We start from the raw sequence: 17,720 nt of genomic DNA on the forward strand, positions 1-17,720 counted from the left end.
TGCCCCTTTAATACTAAAGATGTCACTTTTGGAAGCACATGCCCAAATTGTGCTAAAACTGTGATTCACAGAGAAAATTTGTTTCATCCTAGTGTCCTGTGACAGTAGTGTCTGTGTGCCTTCTGTGCCAATCATCCAATCCTTCATTTGAGTTCCCATAAGTCACTTGTGCCAATTACTTTGGTGGCCCTTTACCCCTCTTATAAATCAGTACAATAGTTTCTCCTTTTGTTATTTAGCAGTTCTTGTGAGATCATGATGTTAGCCAGATATCAAATCCCAAGACTTTTATGATCTGACATAATTCTTTTTTTTTCTTGTTGATGATTAGGTTCGAGATGGTGACAGTGAGATGTCTTCTTTAATTACCAAATTCTGTCATAGTACACTTACGTCTCCAATCACTTCTACCAGCAACAGTCTCTGGATCAAGTTCAAATCTGATGCTTCTGTGCAACGAGCTAGCTTCAGGGCCATTTATCAAGTTGGTAAGAAGAACTGGTGACTTGCACAGTGAACTGATCTGTAATTTGGTCACTTTCAGTCATTCCTGTGCTATATTATCCATATAATGGGTACAAGACAAACTTCAAAAGAAAGGGGAAAAAGTCAATTTATTTATTTATCACTACTTTTAGAAATGCACAGATGATGTCTGTCCTAGGTCCGTGGTAGGCACTTTACCATATTTGGAAATGTATTCCCCATTTTTTCTATTAACAATAAGTCACTTAGCACTAACATTCCAAAGATGAGATAGCTACAATTCTGCCTAAATCTTTATATTTTTTTGTGATGTCTTTTAGTTCTTAATCACAAATACATCTGTCTAAGTGTGTGAAAGAAATAAGTCAAATCCATAAGTTTTCATGGACAGAGTTAAATTGGTCTCTTGCATATACACATTTATGCTATAGTTACAGCCATACTTTCTTTTAAACACATTCTTAATCCTACCTGGATGACCCACAGTAGACTCTGTGAGAACACAGGCTTTAAGGGGTGGTTTTCTTGTAATGCCATAGTGATATTTGATAGACATGATTATACATTCCTTGAAACCATTCATCACAACTTCTGATTCCTGGTGTCTGTTGGCAGCCTGTGGAGGTTTCCTGTCTGGAGCAGGCACTATCCATTCACCGTATTATCCCAGGGTATCATCTCACCCAAAGACCTGTGAGTGGATTATCTCCCAGCCAGCTGGCAAAGTGGTGATTCTTAACTTTATCGACTTTGACATTCGAAATACAAGCACTTGTGACTCAGACTACGTTGAGGTAAAGGATAATATACACGTACTATGAATAACCTTAAGAAATTCTTATCTGTGTGTTCCTTCTCATACTCCTCTCCACCAAAGCAGAACTATGTGATTTACTAAGGATGTCCTTTATAGTATTCTTATGAATTCATTTATGCTTACAACTTTAATACCATAGAACTTTGTATGGGATATATTGAATATACTGTTCTTCAGGTCAGAGATGGCAACAACACAGACTCTCCTCTTTTGGAGACATACTGTGGAACAGCTGTACCATCCAGAGTGCAATCCACACGGAACAATCTCTATATTAAATTCAGAGCTTCCTCTCTTGCCAACCTTGGCTTCAGAGCTGAGTACTGGCCATTAGATATAGGTAAGTTTTTTGTTTTGTTTTGTGTATAGAGTGTTGGTATAGTCCAGATTTTCCTGTAAGGCTGAAAACAAGGGCCCATCAAGCTTTGCAAAGTTATAATGGGAGATAAATTCTGAATGTTTCACTGTGTAGCATTCATGAGGCAAAAAAGACCATGACATTTCAGAAAGAAAAGTAACCAATTTTATAGGTGCCTCAATGTTGAATTAATGTGTCATTTAACTTGATGCTCTAAATCTTTACAGTATGTGGAGAGTCTCTCACTGGACAAGAAGGAACCATTACAAGTCCTGGTCATCCAGATGTCTACCCACATGGTATTAACTGTACCTGGACTATCAACATTCAACCTGGCTACCTTATCCGTCTGACGTTCACTTCATTTAATTTGGCATTTGATTATAATTGCAGAAATGATTATCTTGAAATATATGACAACAGCACTATGCAAAAATTGGGAAGGTGAATATGTCCATTAGCATACAGAATTTTATTACTGTAGAATGTACACTGCTCTGTAGATCTCTCTATCCAATTTGCTGCCTTAAATTTTGAGTATACATTAACTGCTCCGCTTTGCTGAAACATTAACAGCAATCCCCCTCCCTCATGTAGTAAAGGCAGCTTCCTTTCTTTGACCGGGGAATGAGAACTACATTTAATAAATGCTATACTGAGAGAAACTGACTTAGGTCAAGAGGTCAGCTTTTTTAAGGAGAGGATTCAATTGATCCCTTTGTCCAGCTCCATTAACATTTTTGATTCATTGGAAATGAGTTCAAAAGCTTTAATATATCTGTGTCCACAAAAAGACACTTGCAGAAATGAAATAAAGATAACTTAAAAGATTGTACATTTGGATGTCAGCAAAAACTATACCACTAAATGGAAGTCATTGTTTTATAGGATTTTGTTTTCATTTTCTTCTGTTATATTGTTATTAATTGTTATAACATATTAATGTTATATTATGGAAGAAAAGGCTGGCAAATCCTTCCCGTCCCCCTCCCCTGCCCCCTTCAACAGGTGGAATATATACAGGATTTTCTTGCCAATCTAGAACTCAAGAACATCTGAACATGAGCAAGGTACTGAGCAGCACCTATGGACTGTAAAGTAGATGGCTGACATGGCAGTATTTTGAAAAATAAGGAGCAAATGACTGTCATAATAGAATGGAGAGTATTTTGCAGCCTTACTCTTTTGATATCTGCTCTGACTCCTAGAAAAGAGTAGAATATGTTGTAGGCACAGCATGGACTAATTTCAGTAAGATTTGACAACTTGACAAGTGGTTTTTCCTCTTACTTTGTCACATAACTTAGCTTTCTGTCATTGTCTGTGTATCGTACTATTTAGCCCCATGATACGGGGTATATAGCTGGGATCTCTATCATTCAATGGAGGCATTTGTGTACATGTAACTCTTCAAACTTTCTGTGAAAGATGAATCCTCTTCCAGTAATACAGGTGCTTCATAAAACACTGCCTCTCAATTTGGTTCTTCTTTTTGCTGCAGGTACTGTGGAAGATCAATTCCACCATCACTCACCAGTGGTGGCAACATGATGACGTTGTTCTTTGTGACTGATCACAGTATTTCATCTGAAGGCTTCTCAGCTCATTATATCTCCCTGGATGCATCAAAAGGTAATATGTCAGTATGTTCATTATGCAAATTAAATGTTTTCAGTTATCACTGTAAATAACCCCTGTAAGAAACATAAACATTATTTTCTGTTTTAACAGAAGACTGCCTGGTGCCTCTTCTACCCTTTCTTATTTATAGCTACTTGACTTACAAGCTTTTCCTCTCTGGGAAATATGGCCAAAGCAGAAAGGAATTTCTATAAGCAACACTGCAGTTTTCCTTAAAAAGACAGTAAATGATGACATGGCAGAATTGCATGAATTATTTAGGAAAAGTATTTCTTGAATTTGCTTTCTCCGTTCTGAGCTGAATATATGTGATATAGGAAGCTTAGCAATCATGGACAAATCACTTGAATGGGAGACTACCTGAACATCTCAGGTGCCATAAAAATTAGTTTAGTCCCTATTTAGGTACAGTGTTGATGTTGGGAAGGGAAAAGTCACATAGTATGAAATTGGGTACAGCAGCAAAATAACCTGAGTAAAAAATAACTTTTTTTTTTTTTTCTTTTTTCCCAATAAGACAAAGTACAACTTCTCAGTCTCCAACAGGCTCCTGTTAAGCCTTAAATCTATTCTTTAAGTATCTGCTTTTATGGGGCAAAGATGTACACATGAGGGGAAAAGACTATCAGAGAGAATGGCTGTACATTCTCTTAGTTCTCTAAAGCAGAGAAAAACTGAGAAATTACTCAGAAGTGTGACTGATTTGAAGGTTTTACAGGGTGGGCACATCTGTGTTTTCAAACTGTGCTGAAACCACCAAACCTGTTCCAGTGTTTGCATGTCTCTCCAGCACTGAGAGCTTTTTTAGTAGTGACTGAGCTGCACTTGAACAAGCAGCCTATTGGTGAAAACTGTTAAGTAAAAAACAGTTTCGTAAACATGTGTCTGCTATTGATCTCCTCACTATGATCTGGAGCAGAAGGGGATGTGTGCAGGTAAAGAGAAAGATTCTGCCTAGCAGAAACGTACCTCAGAAGAGGTAGAGTGGGACAATGCACAAAAGTAAGAATGAGAATATATTTATAGCTGGATTACTCATGGGCCCATCACTAACCAGGTTCTGTCTGGTTCGTGCATGTGTGCAGGCTATAAGGGATTTATTACATGAATAACACAAATTCATAGTACTCATCTTTATGGTAATAAACTACCAAAGACAGATCATTTTTTGCTCTTAGTTACTTTAATTATTTTATTTTACCTCCTTCCCGAGTTTCTCCAACCTGTTTAAAAACAAAATTTTCCAGTTTCTGCCTTGTAAAAAATAACTGCTTTCTTGGTGACAGCTTGGGCAATTTGGCTATTATTTCATCTCTCAAGCATGCATGTAGGCGAGACCAGTACAGATTTTGCCACTGTGTTTTCATTCATTACAGATTACTTATAAATCCAAATAATCCATTTTTTCAGCTGCCTTCATTTATTCTTGAGTTATTTGGCATGGAAACCAGAAGATCAGTAAAAACAATAGAGATAAAATAAGAAATATTTCAAGGAGGAACCTTTTGTTTATTGGAAAATAGTAGGCCAAAACCAAGTTGAGCTTTGAAAAATCTTTCTAAAAGAGACTCTAGTTTGAAAACTCTGACTCCTTACTAATGAAAAATTGTGAAATTATCTACCTAGTAAAGAAGGTATTTTTGTTGTCCTGTTTTTGCAGCTGCTAACCATGGCTTCTGTAAATGTGATTCTGTTGCTTGTTACTGTAATATTTTTTTCCTTTTTTTCCTTTACCTTACTTCAAGTTAATATTTCACAGGTAGTTTCAATTCCTTCCTAATAGTTCCATAGTAAGTTGTCTCACAGTTTATCAAGATCAAAATGTTTTCTACTCAGCATACATCTATATTTCTGTCTCTGTTAATATCCTGTTTCTCTGGTTTTGTTAGTTATCTTGGTGCTGATAAACCCCAAGTTTCTCTTTTCACCTTCTCTACTCTGCTTCTTTTCTTCCATGTACCCTCCTTTACCACCATGATGACACCTGGAATTTCTAGTTTTCATCCAAAGCACTGCTATATGCATCATGTGAGGTTCAAACTGTACCGGTATTGTCCATAGAAAGGTTTTAAACTATGCCTTAAAAATGAAAAGCTGTTTTCTCTTCAATACTATTAACAACTAGAAACTGTATTAAAACTTTATATAAGAACTATAAAATGTCTTAATTCAGTATTTTAGCAACAGATACGATTTTTGTGTGAATCTTTCTGCATAATTTTCTTGCATCATAATAAATTCTTTCTTTCCCCTTATTTAAATAAATATCTCGACTACTTTTCAGCTAAACAGAGCCTTTGATGAGAAGTATTGCAAAAGGGCTAATTCTCATTTTATTCTCACTCAGACCCAGAACTATGTTCTCTAGAATATTATTATTTTTTTTTTTGGATAAATACTGAAACTGAGACTAATAACCCTATAGAGAAGTTGAAACTACAACTGCTTTTCTTTACAGAGATTTCTCTTTTTGTCTCAGCACAAGAATAGTAGTACTGTAAAGTCATAAATACTGGACTGCTAACATTCTTTTTTGATTAAGAATAAAGGGTTTTGAAGCTGCAAATTTTGAAGGCAAATACATGCATGTAGGCTTTACTGTGAGCAGTAACTCCCCACTGCCCTGAAATTGTATCAAGTTCAGTTTTCCCACTGTAAGATTTTTAGGCCTGCTATTCATCTTACATATATTCAGTTACACTGAAGTGGTGAATTGTTGAACATAATCATATCTGAGAGATTTACCAAAGCTATGGATTCTTTTTTTCTTTTTTATTTCTTTTCTTTACATCTGCTGTCTATTTTCTCCTAAGAAAAATATGGTTCTAATAACGTTCCTTGTGCGGTAAGAATCCTTCATATTTTTTGAGCTATGTTTTCTTAGCCAACTACAGTGTAACCAATATCAGAACTGGTCAAAGCTGTTCTGTTTCATATTAGATGTTTCAATAGGCCTTTGCCTGGAGTTATTTTACAGAGAATGAGCTATTGAGAAGATGGACAGCATTATCACATGCATCCAAAAAAAAAAAAGAGAGAGAGAGAAAAAGAGCAAAAAAAGAGGATATATATGAGTGAAAAAAATGGCTTTTTTGTAAAACAAAACTAAGTTTCTTCTCCATATATCTTAGTATGCTGTATCTGTGGTATATTAATTAGTTGAAGAGTAGCCTGAGAATAATTGTAAAGCTGTATTTCCTTGTCAACAAAATTGACATACATCCATGGCTATGGTCCATAAAGTACAGACAACAGTTTTAGCAGTCTGCCAGCTAGTAGCTGTGAATAGCTCATATGGCAGGAATACAAATGGACATCTTCCAGTCAAATATGCTTGCATGATACTCTGTTGTTTAAAATGTATATTTCCCACTTAACTGTCTATACCTCAGTCTGTCTTTTGAGGGGGAAGTCACATGGAAACCAAGGTAAATTAAGATCTATCTCCTAGAGTCCAGGACTCAAATACCATATAGATAAGTGTTACAATAGCTGTATATGTATTATGATAGATTTGGGGTTTTCTTTTGCATGCCTTGGCTGACCAAGCCACAGAGTAAAAATTATTGAAAAATGTGTAACTATTGAAAAATCTTTGAAAGGACTCAGTCTTTAGTGGAAGTGTTACTCAGGTCTTGAAATAATGAGACCACAATTTTTCAATGGAAATGAGACTAGATTCAGTGTATGTATTTCATTGTCCTTGACTTCTTCACTGATCAATGGGTACTTACTTGGTTTGCTTTGTGGTGTTTTGTTTGTTTTGTTTTCCATTAAAGAGACTTTATTTAAAACATTTTTCTGAGAAAAGACAGCCTTAACAGGTCTGTAAGCAGGTTGCCCTCCTGATACAATTTTTATTCCTATTTACTATTCTTTTTATCATTTTTATTATTATTTCTCTGGCTTTGGTGAAAGATAAGAGTTTTCCTTCTTATCAGTCTGAATTGTAAATGATACAATTAATCAAGAGAAATAACTTGGCTTTAAATAGCTTAATTGTGTGACATATGATAGCTGACAATGAGTTACTGCAGGAGCTAGAGTTTGAGAAGAAAGAAAAGTATTTGAACCCATTGACTTAAAAGTGTACCCAAAGGTGATAGATTTGTGTGTCTTTATTGATAGCTGAGTACAGTTTGAGATCTCAGTTCACATTATGCTGACCAAACCCAGTAATTATCAGGAGGTCGCTTGGCTTTTCTCTTCAGTTGAATGAGCAAGGGCACAAATGGAAAGCAAAGTCTGACAAATACGTGTGTGCACATAGATAGGGCATGGTCGAATGAGGCTGAGCTAAGACAGAAAAACTAGCTGGACTCCTGCACACCTCTTAGGCATCTGCTTAGCTCACACTGAGGAAGAAGACTCAATCAGTTGGCAACTGGCAGCTTGTTAGGCAACTGGTTATGTTTGGTCAGGTTATTAGTATGCCTATATAGGCCTATATGTGTGTGTATGACTGTACAGTATGTGTGTTTATGTGTAGATAAGCAGGAGAGAGCTGGAGGTTCTTTTTGAACAACTGTACCTAGTGTTTTTGAGAAGTTTGGGGCTGAAACACTACAAAGGACCTTTGTGTATCTTCTTGGTAAAAATTAAGCCTGTTAGATCTGCCAGAGCAGTTACAGAAGGCCCTGAGGTGCTTTTTCATTGCCTGTGGAGAGGGATATATTTCATGTGATAGTTTCTTCCTTTTTTTTTTTTTCCCTAAAGATGCATTACGTTACATAAGGGTCTAATTGTTATGAATCTGAGTTTTCCTTTAGCAGAGTGAGATGGAAAGAAAAGTGCCATTTTACTTATGACACTATATTTTTTTTTTTCGATTAATTAGAATTGTGGCAACTGATGAATATCTCTTTATAGGAAAGACATGGTTATAATTTTCTGCACTGTGCATGACTGCATGAGTGAGTGGTACAAAAGCTGGCATTTAAGGCTTTTTTTTTTTTTTTTCTTTCCAGAAGAGCAAACATTCAGTACCAAAATCAGAAAGCAGATTGAATAGCTTTTGAAACTTCACATTCTGGCAAAGCAAGACGTGCAATTGTCCATGACAATTGCTTTCTTCTGATTTGCATTTGCTGCAATAACTGTCTTCAAACTAAACTGAATTTGTGTTTTTTCCAGGCATATTGTAAGCACATTATGGAGTTAGACTGTTTTCTGAACTTTGGCAGAGGATTCAAAGTTCTTTTTACCTGCTAACTTTGCTAACAGTTTTCACTGGGGGAACTAGGACTGCACAAGCACAGCCCCAACTGCTGTGTTAGTGAGGTGGTTGCAAAACAGGAGTGCCAGCTCTCTTGCTGACAAGAAGAATGCAACAAATTAATCCATTTAACAGAAGAGTGTTGGCTGACACAAAATGTGGGTTTGTTTATGCTTTTCCTAATCTTCATAGCAGTGTATGTGCAGTTTACACTCGGATTTGCTTTACTGTAGCCAGAGGTCTGACCTTTCTAAGGCAGTCACTGTTCCATCATACAGTCATTGAATCATAAAGGTTGGAAAAGACCTCCAAGATCAACCACCCCCTACCACCACTATCACTAAACCATGTCCCTAAGCACCACATCCAACCTTTCCTTAAGCACCCCCAGGGATGGTGATGCCACCACCTCCCTGCACAACCCGTTCTGATGCCTGACTGCTCTTTTTGAGAAGAAACTCTAATTTCCAACCTAAACCTCCCTTGGTGCAACTTGAGGCCATCTATATTTATCCTTCTTAGATCATAGTGAAGATTGTTATGTAAAGTGTGGAGCAGAACACAGCATCCAGTTTAAACTGAGCACACTTTGGATATGAATTTTTGTATGGATTACGCCCAGGAAAGCAAACTTTGGTAAGGGAGGGAACCTTGACAATTCTGTGGAAACTATTCTTAAAAGGGCTGATAAAAATAATTTGGCTTCCTTGTTGATAATTTTACCCTAAGGGCCCTTATCTAGTACATCAGTTTTAATATTGTGCAGGCTGAAAGACAGTATTCATGATCTCAACCTCTGAGTGAATAAGGAGTAACAGTATTGCAACCCCTCTATGCACTAAGTGCTCGTAAGTCAGGCACCTACACTTCCAAAATTAGAAGGTAATAATTATTTAGAAATAAGTAACCTAATAAATAACACACCTTTTCAATGTATTTTTGGATTATGTTCTGTCTAACGAGTCTTTAAGAAAAGTCTGGGTCACATTTTAAAGTCAGATTTCTAACCCTGCAGGCAGGGTCCTCAAACTGTATGACTTAAGGATAAGGGGTTTGATGCTTCATATGATGAAACACCATGTCTAAGAAAACTTCATTTCTTATATTTGCAACCTGTAGGATCTGAAAGAGGGGAATAGAGGACCAGAACAAGACTCCGAGGTTATCAAATTAAGCCTATAATTTTAGCCCCTGCCCTTTTTCTGCCAAGAGTTACATCGTGCAATCCCATCTTAAAATTAATCAAACTATCATTAAAAAAAAAAAAAGAAAGAAAGAAAAAGAAGATGACTTTTTTCCTCTTTTTGCTTCTCTTATGTTGGTTGAATGGTTGCTTTAGAAATTGACTTCCTGGTAGAAACTATCTCCTGATTTCTGTGTATCTGTATTCATGGACAGTTTCTAACTTTGGAGCTTGTACTGTCATTAAGAGAGTGTTACGTTTTTCTTGTTCTTCATGCTTCTCGACATTTTTTTCTGTCTTTTTCTCCTATCCTTCACTTCCTAAGCTAAACTATGTAAAATCTTCTAATCTTGCTTGCCTTCTAATCTAATTCTACACCATCTCCATAATTTCCCTCTTACCTGTTCTTATTTGATTTCCAGAACACTGATGAGCAGGGTTATCCACATTTATCCATGTGACATGTCAACACTGCCTTGTGTAGTGGCATTGAAACAAGTGGCTGGAAACATCTCACATGGATCACATTTCTTCTTGCCCTTTTTGAAGCCAGATCACAAAGGCTTACTGAGATTGTGATCAATTAGTACATGACAATTGTTCTTTCCAGAATAAGTCTCCTGTACCATTTTATAGAAGATACTTCTATTTCTAGCCTTTACGTCTGTGTTTTCAAGGAACTTTTAAATCTATTTATTTATTTATTTTTAAATTATCACTCAGGTCCTGGCTCAGTATTAGTACACTCTATTTTCTTCTTTCCTGCTCATAATACCATGATGCTTCTCCAGCAGTCACAGGAGAATTGATATAACTAATTTTAGTATAAGGCTTTAAGTAGAACAGCTTTGTCCTCACAATCTAAGGATTATGCTATTTTCTGGTGGTTGCCCCTTATGGCCCTAAAAATGGGAAAAGAACTTAAGATACAAAATCCCCATCTCCCAGGTCTAATTGTGGGGAATGCCTAAGAACACAGTGTCTCCTTGTAGCTAGAGACCGCATTCAGTTTCCACCACCACTGCCCTTCAGAAGCTCAGGAATCCTACCTCTGGTTTTGATCAAGGCATCCTTCACAGCTTCGTCTTTTCTGCTTACCTGGATTTTAGCTCAAAGCCAACTTGACAGCTGGAACTACTCTCATGTTGCCTATTTGTAACAGGCATGGCGTTCTGGTAAAAGCAGAAAAAAAAAAAACAAAACCCTCAAATATAAGAATTTCCATGGAAAATCTCGATTCTGTTTTCAGTTTATAGTGATGACGTTCAACAGTAAGATGTGTCCAGGATGTGTTATAATGCACAGGAGCACAGGATGTTTGCTCCTCTGTCTGTTGGAAATAGAAATTTCCTGTTAATTTAACACAGATATTAAAATTCAGACTTTCTGTTCTTTTTAAAGTGTGCTCACACAACTACAGTACTGAAACTGGTGTGCTAACATCTCCAAACTATCCAAATAACTACCCTGTCCGGACAGAGTGCATATACACCATCACAGTGGGAATAAACAGACAGATTGTGCTTCGCTTCACCAACTTCACCTTGGAAGGGAATAAACGCTGTACAGAGGATTATGTAGAAATCAGGCAAGCCTAATTACTTCTGTTTTCCTTATTACTGATAACCACCAAATTTATCCAAATCCACTCACCCATGTTTGGAAGCTATAGTTTTAACTGTATATCTGTGCTGTAAGGGTGAGAAAAGGAATTATCCATTATCAGAAAACTTTAATTGCTACCTTCCTAAAGTAGTGTGTGTGGACTCTGGGACTCTGTTGCCCTGCACTGTATTTTGGTTGTTCCTCAGAGTGGAAACGAAGAGTTTTATTGCTTGTTTCATGAAATATTGTTTTATGATTATAGTCTTTAAAGTGCAATTTTCTGTGATGCAGCACTAGGCACATGCATAATCTGTGATATTTAGCTATACTGGTATCACTGTTAATCTTAGGATATTGACATGGTGATTTCTAGTAAATTTTAGAGGACAGAGAAAAGTACAAGGGGGAGAAGGTAATACTTGTAGGAAAGATAGCTGCATGCTTACAACACAGCTTGCACCAAGTAGTACGATGTGTTGCTGTATGGGATTTGCACTTTGAATTGTCAGCGCTCCTATTTTTCTCCTCCTGAGCTAGCTCTCTGGATGAACTGTATCTGCAGAACTGCAGTGTGTTTTTTGACTCTGAGTGTGCCATGAGTTTTCATGACCTCAAGGAGCACCATGATAGAACTAAATCTGAACATTATACTAGATATTGGTTGGAATGAGATTCTAAATTCCTGCTGGTTGTTTTCAGCTGTACATACAAACTGGAGAAAGTTATGAAAAACTGAAAGACTTTTTCAATATTTTCTAAGTGAATTGTTTCATTTTGAAACAACAATCAGAGATTAAGTTTAATCTAACTTTATTTTAACAGTTGCAGCCTTAATTTGGGATTGACCTGAATTACATCAGTTTTCTTTTTCAGTTTTTCACCTCAAAAATTGAAAAGATTCATTCATTGCATAGATCTAACTCTGATGTGACTGTAAAGATCCCAGCAGTATTAACTAGGTTTTCATATAGTGCCAGAACATCACCAAGTGTAACTCAGCACATTGCTGCTGTTGTAACTGGATTTCCATGAGATGACTCCTCAAACCTGATACCCTTAAATGGGGTAGCTAGATTAGTTTTAGTTGAGGTGCCACTCTGGGTTCTTGTCCTGAGGTATCCTAGCATAAACTACCTTCAGTCAACTAAGAAAATGTTCAGCTGACCACAGCTGCAGGGGCTGAGATGCAAGCGAGAAGAGGTTCTGGCACAGTTCTTCAGCTGCTAGTAACCTGAGATAGCAGCAAGCACTTTAATTTGGGAGGGTGACAAGAAAATAGACCTTTGAGAGTTACAAGATCTAAGCAGAAATTTCTCTCAAAAGCAAGGATAAATCTGTGAAAATACAATTGAAAGTACTGCTCTTTACTTAAGAAACATCATATCAAGATGACACATATCTAAGTATAAATGTACTTATTGTTGTTCTATTGACATGTAAGGATATTTTCAGTATGATTGCCTGATATGAAATTATATAATCTTTATGCTAAGATTATAATGCAATTGATAAGAACGTTGTTACCATCTTTTATTGATTCCCATGAGATATGTGCAGCACAACAGAACATTGGATGTGCATCCTGATTAAAGTATTATAAAATGTTACTGAAAATATTACATAATTGAAAGACTGTGGATGGAAATAATTGGCTGTAGAAACAATTGTGAATGCATCTTGCAAAATATGCATCATATGAGTTCTGAGAAATGGATTCCTGTTTGTGTGGTGGCAAATAAACATGTTTTAAAAAATAAATTAACTCATCTGTGTTTGTGCCAGGCGAGACAGTGAGAAGTGAGAATGTTGTTTTTTCTTCAAATTAGACATTTATTTTCGGTTATACCATTGACTGCCACCTTGTAGAATACAGAGAAGGTCCTGCTTCTGCAGCATTGAATACACTCGAGATACTTCTTGAGTCTGTCAGTGTATTGACAGCTGAGTTTAGACACTGGACATACCCAGCAAGCAGGTGCTTGTGGTAGGACCACAAGCAGCAAGACATCTCCAGTATTTAGTAGCTGTCTTTCTGTGGAAGATTAAAAACCAGGTTTAGTCTTTCCCAGGCCTGAAAGAATTCCAAGATTTTTTGCCGTCTTAATGTTTCTCACACTTTCCTTCTTTGGCCCAAGGTTTTTATTCTCTGTCATTCTAGAGATGGAGGCTATGAAACTTCTCCTCTTCTTGGAAAATACTGTGGTACAGACCTGCCTCCTGTTATAATCTCTCACGGTAACAAGCTGTGGATAAAGTTTGTAAGTGACATATTTGGCACAAGACAGGGATTTTCAGCAGAGTGGGATGGCACATCAGCAGGTAAAATGATTATGCCAAGTATAAAACTGTTTTGCACATCTCATTGATCTTTCATTTGTATTTTATTTCTAATATTTTCCCCACATCTTTTCTGCTTCCCATGTCATAAAATCTCTCTGCTAATTATATAGTGGCATATATATATTGAGTTTTTTTAGATCAAGAACTTAACTTTCTTGATCTATGGACTTTGTTTTTCTCCATGAGAAGGATATACTATTCCCTAGATTTAATGTAGCATCAGTTTTCACTGGTGTTTAGGAAAGTAGTGGTGAGCAAGAATTTAATGAAGATGTTTTTATTTGGAAAGTAACTATCAAACAGGAGCAGTCTATAAATTAGAAGGTTAATATTTCCAGGTGCTACTGGCTCCCTTCCACTTACTGTTGTCTTAATGCAGATTTTTTATCACTCAAGATATTTGAGGCATATGAAAGAATTCAATATTGTGTATCTCACACATAACCTCTAATTCTCCACTGTTTTTGATGTTAAATGTTGGTTTGGTTTCTTTGTCATTATCAGGTTGTGGTGGGACTTTGACGACAGCTTCTGGCATCTTCATGTCTCCCAACTACCCTATGCCATATTATCACAATTCAGAGTGCTACTGGTTGCTCAGAGGAAACCGAGGAACCCCGTTTGAAATCCAGTTTGAACAGTTCCATCTAGAGAATCACTCAAAGTGCAACTTTGATTACCTTGCGGTATGTACCCCATGACCCTTTGCTCCACAGCAGGCAGCTAAGTACGATGAATACAGAGGCAAAGAAAAACACATGGCTTTGGTCTTTAAATGCTGATATGTGAACAGACCCAGAACAGGAAAGCTCCATGCTACCTTCATTCCTGGTGCTCAGGGACATGGTTTAGTGTGTGATGTTGGTAGTAGGGAGATGGTTGGACCAGCTGATCTTGAAGGTCTTTTCCAACCTTAATGATTCTATGATTCTGTGGTTTGGAGCAGCAAGAAGACAGGCAGTGGTGTCTGTGTATTGCACAAAGGTAAGAAAAGCATTTATGTCTAGATGGGACACTTAAACAAAAATAGGTCTACATCTATTAAATTCACTGTGTTTTGGGCCAAAGACTAAGTATGGTCTCCTAGCAAATTACAAGAAAAATGGCACAATAGTGTCAATAACCCTACTATTAATCCCAAATTCCATATTCAAATAGTTGGTAAATTATATGAATATATTCATTAGAACTGAAGTGGAGCACAGTTTTCCCCTATCAGTGAGTAAGCCCCTCCAAACCCACCAGTATTTGATTACTGGCTTCCTGTTTTTCCACTGATCTGCTTGTTTCTGAAATGCCTGTGAGGCTTCATTTGAGCAAAAAATAGTATTTAACCTCTTGTGTACCCAGAAACAATCCCCTAAACAGACATTTGGCAGGGGAAATTACTTAGATTTGTAATGCTACCAGCTTTAGTAAATTCAATAGTCAGCATTGTGCTATCAAAGTTGAAACAGTTCTAGTTCCTCAAATTCTGTAGCAACCAGCAGAATCACCGAAATTATATTTTATGGAGGAACCAACACGCTTTTCTGCCTGCTTCTAAATTCCCTACCCTTCTCTCTCTCTCTCTCTTTTTTGTTTCCATTAAGATATATGATGGCAACAGCAGCAATGCTAAACCGCTAGGTAAATTTTGTGGGACTCAGATACCACAACTCATCCGTTCAAGTGGAGACAGTGTGTACATAAAACTAAGGACAGATAGCAGTCTGCAAGGTGGAGGTTTTTTAGCTAAATACAAACAAGGTAAGTAAGCAAAACAAGATAAGAACATGTTTCTATAGTTCAGTTTGGTCCTGAAACTGTCTCGCAGTCCATGATCTTATTTATTCCTGAACACAGAACAAAGCATGGAGCATATCACTGACCTAGATTCTTTAGTCTGCTCCAGTCACAAGACACAGAGAACTAAAAATTAACTACCCGTCTACCCGCCACAGAGATAATCTCTTCCCTAGAAGAAAGCTGGTGAGGTGGCCCTGCTGCTATTACTTGTATCAGTGGTACTTTCCACTCCAGAGTTACTCAGAATACCAAGTGTTGGAAGTCCCTAACAGAATTGGACTATTCTTTCTCATCTGTTTACACAGCCTCCTGACCTTTTAATAGAGAAGGCAGATAGAATATAGGCTTCTATGCCCTTATAGCTGCTGTGAGGCAGGACTGCAAAGGGTAAAGGTGTTACTTTCAGCCCTCGTGGATTATTTCAGATGCTTGGGATCATTTAGCCTATCTGGAACACTTCAAAGAGTTTCATTTTTTATATTTTGTAGTAAGGGTCACAATTTTCTTGCACACATTTTTATGTACAGTTGTTCTACCCCAGAAATATTGGAATATTAACATTTGGCAAAACAAGCAAACAAAATACAAGAATATACATGAAGAATTAAAGTTTTCTGTTCCCAGTCATAACCTTGGATATTGTCCCAGTGTTTTCTTTTCTCCTTATACATTCTAGTGTATATAGTTAGATATGCTTTGGAAGATACGGAATTTCACCACACACGTGAGCTATAGGTATCTTTGGGTACTCTAAATATGACAGGCCCAACTGATAGAGATAGCTTTAGGTTTTTAGACATTAAGTTGCCTTACATTTTGCACTAGTAAATGAATTCGGAACAAAAACCAAAACCCAACAAAGCTATTCGTCACATGGCACACACTATAATTAGAAGGGTGAAGGAGTGGTGGCTCCCTAATTCCTTAAAGATATAAAAGATTAATCTACCTTGAAATTTTCAGACTGCAAAATCAAGACATTATATTGGAATAGGGTTCTTTCTCCCCCTTCCATTAATTAAATGGAAAGCACTCAGAAAACCTTCAGATGTAGAGGTACCAGATAATGTATGAGCTATGCTTTACATTCATATTTAATTCCTGAAGTTGCACATGCACCAAAGAAAGCTTTCAGTAGCTTGTCCAAAAGCTAAAATTATGTAGGAACTAGTGGTGTAAAATAAGGATGTTTAGACGCCAGATGCATTTACGTGAGCGTGAAAGAAAGGCAATGATGAAAACATTGCAAAGGAAAACATCGTATCAAATTAACATTCAAAGGCACTTTTGTGCCTGATAAGTTTCTAATAAAATCCTGATGGCAGGGGGTAGCAGCTTTTGCCCATTTTGCATTCTTCAGAATCCATTTCATGCTCTTCATCCTGTCCTTTCAAACAGTTATATGCTTCAGTGTAGCTTTGCACAAAAGCTCCACTCCACTAGACCCTGACCCTGACCCTCAGCTGTATTCTGGGCATTTTGAACTCCTGAAAACACAGACCTTGCTGCTCTGTAAATCATTTGGAAAGAATCCAAAAAATGTGCAGGAGGTAGGTGTATTATTCCTTTTGACAGACAATAGAAGATTTTTGCAAGTGAATCTCAGCTATTTCTGTTGTTCAGACACTGCAGATTTGCTGTGCAAAGCAAGCATCTCGTCCTGCTCCATTCCTCCTGCCCACGTCCTGTCTGTGCATCACACTGCTCTGCTCCTGACACACACTGTACACTGTCTCCAGAGAAGGAATCACCCGTATTGACATCTTCCGTCTTTAGTGAAAGACAGATTCAGGAAAATGAGACTCACTGACATAATGCCATAGTTGTCATTTCACTCTTTGTCTGGTTTAGATTATTTTTAAATTTCTTTGTCTTTCAAGGAAAGCTCTCGTTATTCCAGGTGAGTGTCCAGTACTTCTGCTAGGCTGTTATTATATGAATCAACATTAAAATCTGGCTCCTTTTTAAAGAATATAGTGCTCACTTCCAGTTCCTGGAGCTGGAAGCACTACAGTTTCCATTTGTTGTTTTAGCCAAGGATTATTTTCTTCTAGTTTGCTGAAATAAACCACTTTAATCTACTAGGCAATCTTTGTTGAGCACCCTCCCCCAGAATTGTTTAAAAATGATGGAGCAAATTATTAACTATTATTAGTTAATAAAAAATAAATAGAAGAAAATATGTTTCAGGAATAACCATGTGTTTAAAACTGAAGAAAATAGTCCCTCTCTTCCCCCCCCCAAAAAAAAACAAACAAACTATAACACAATATAAAGACCATTCTTT

The 17,720-nt window shown here is 37.1% G+C and overlaps 1 protein-coding gene across 1 annotated transcript in view; it reads left to right on the forward strand.

The window, feature by feature from the left end:
- Positions 1-17,720, forward strand: part of CUBN (cubilin) — a 138,509-nt gene that overhangs the window by 21,585 nt on the left and 99,204 nt on the right. Inside the window, exons 18-26 of the mRNA XM_032182345.1 lie at positions 332-488; positions 1,102-1,280; positions 1,481-1,643; positions 1,889-2,105; positions 3,163-3,293; positions 11,102-11,288; positions 13,464-13,624; positions 14,150-14,331; positions 15,238-15,394. Coding sequence (XP_032038236.1) covers positions 332-488; positions 1,102-1,280; positions 1,481-1,643; positions 1,889-2,105; positions 3,163-3,293; positions 11,102-11,288; positions 13,464-13,624; positions 14,150-14,331; positions 15,238-15,394 — 1,534 coding nt within the window. The remainder of the gene's footprint in view (positions 1-331; positions 489-1,101; positions 1,281-1,480; positions 1,644-1,888; positions 2,106-3,162; positions 3,294-11,101; positions 11,289-13,463; positions 13,625-14,149; positions 14,332-15,237; positions 15,395-17,720) is intronic.

The sequence above is a fragment of the Aythya fuligula genome, chromosome 2, assembly GCF_009819795.1.
Source record: "Aythya fuligula isolate bAytFul2 chromosome 2, bAytFul2.pri, whole genome shotgun sequence".
Lineage (NCBI taxonomy): Eukaryota > Metazoa > Chordata > Aves > Anseriformes > Anatidae > Aythya > Aythya fuligula.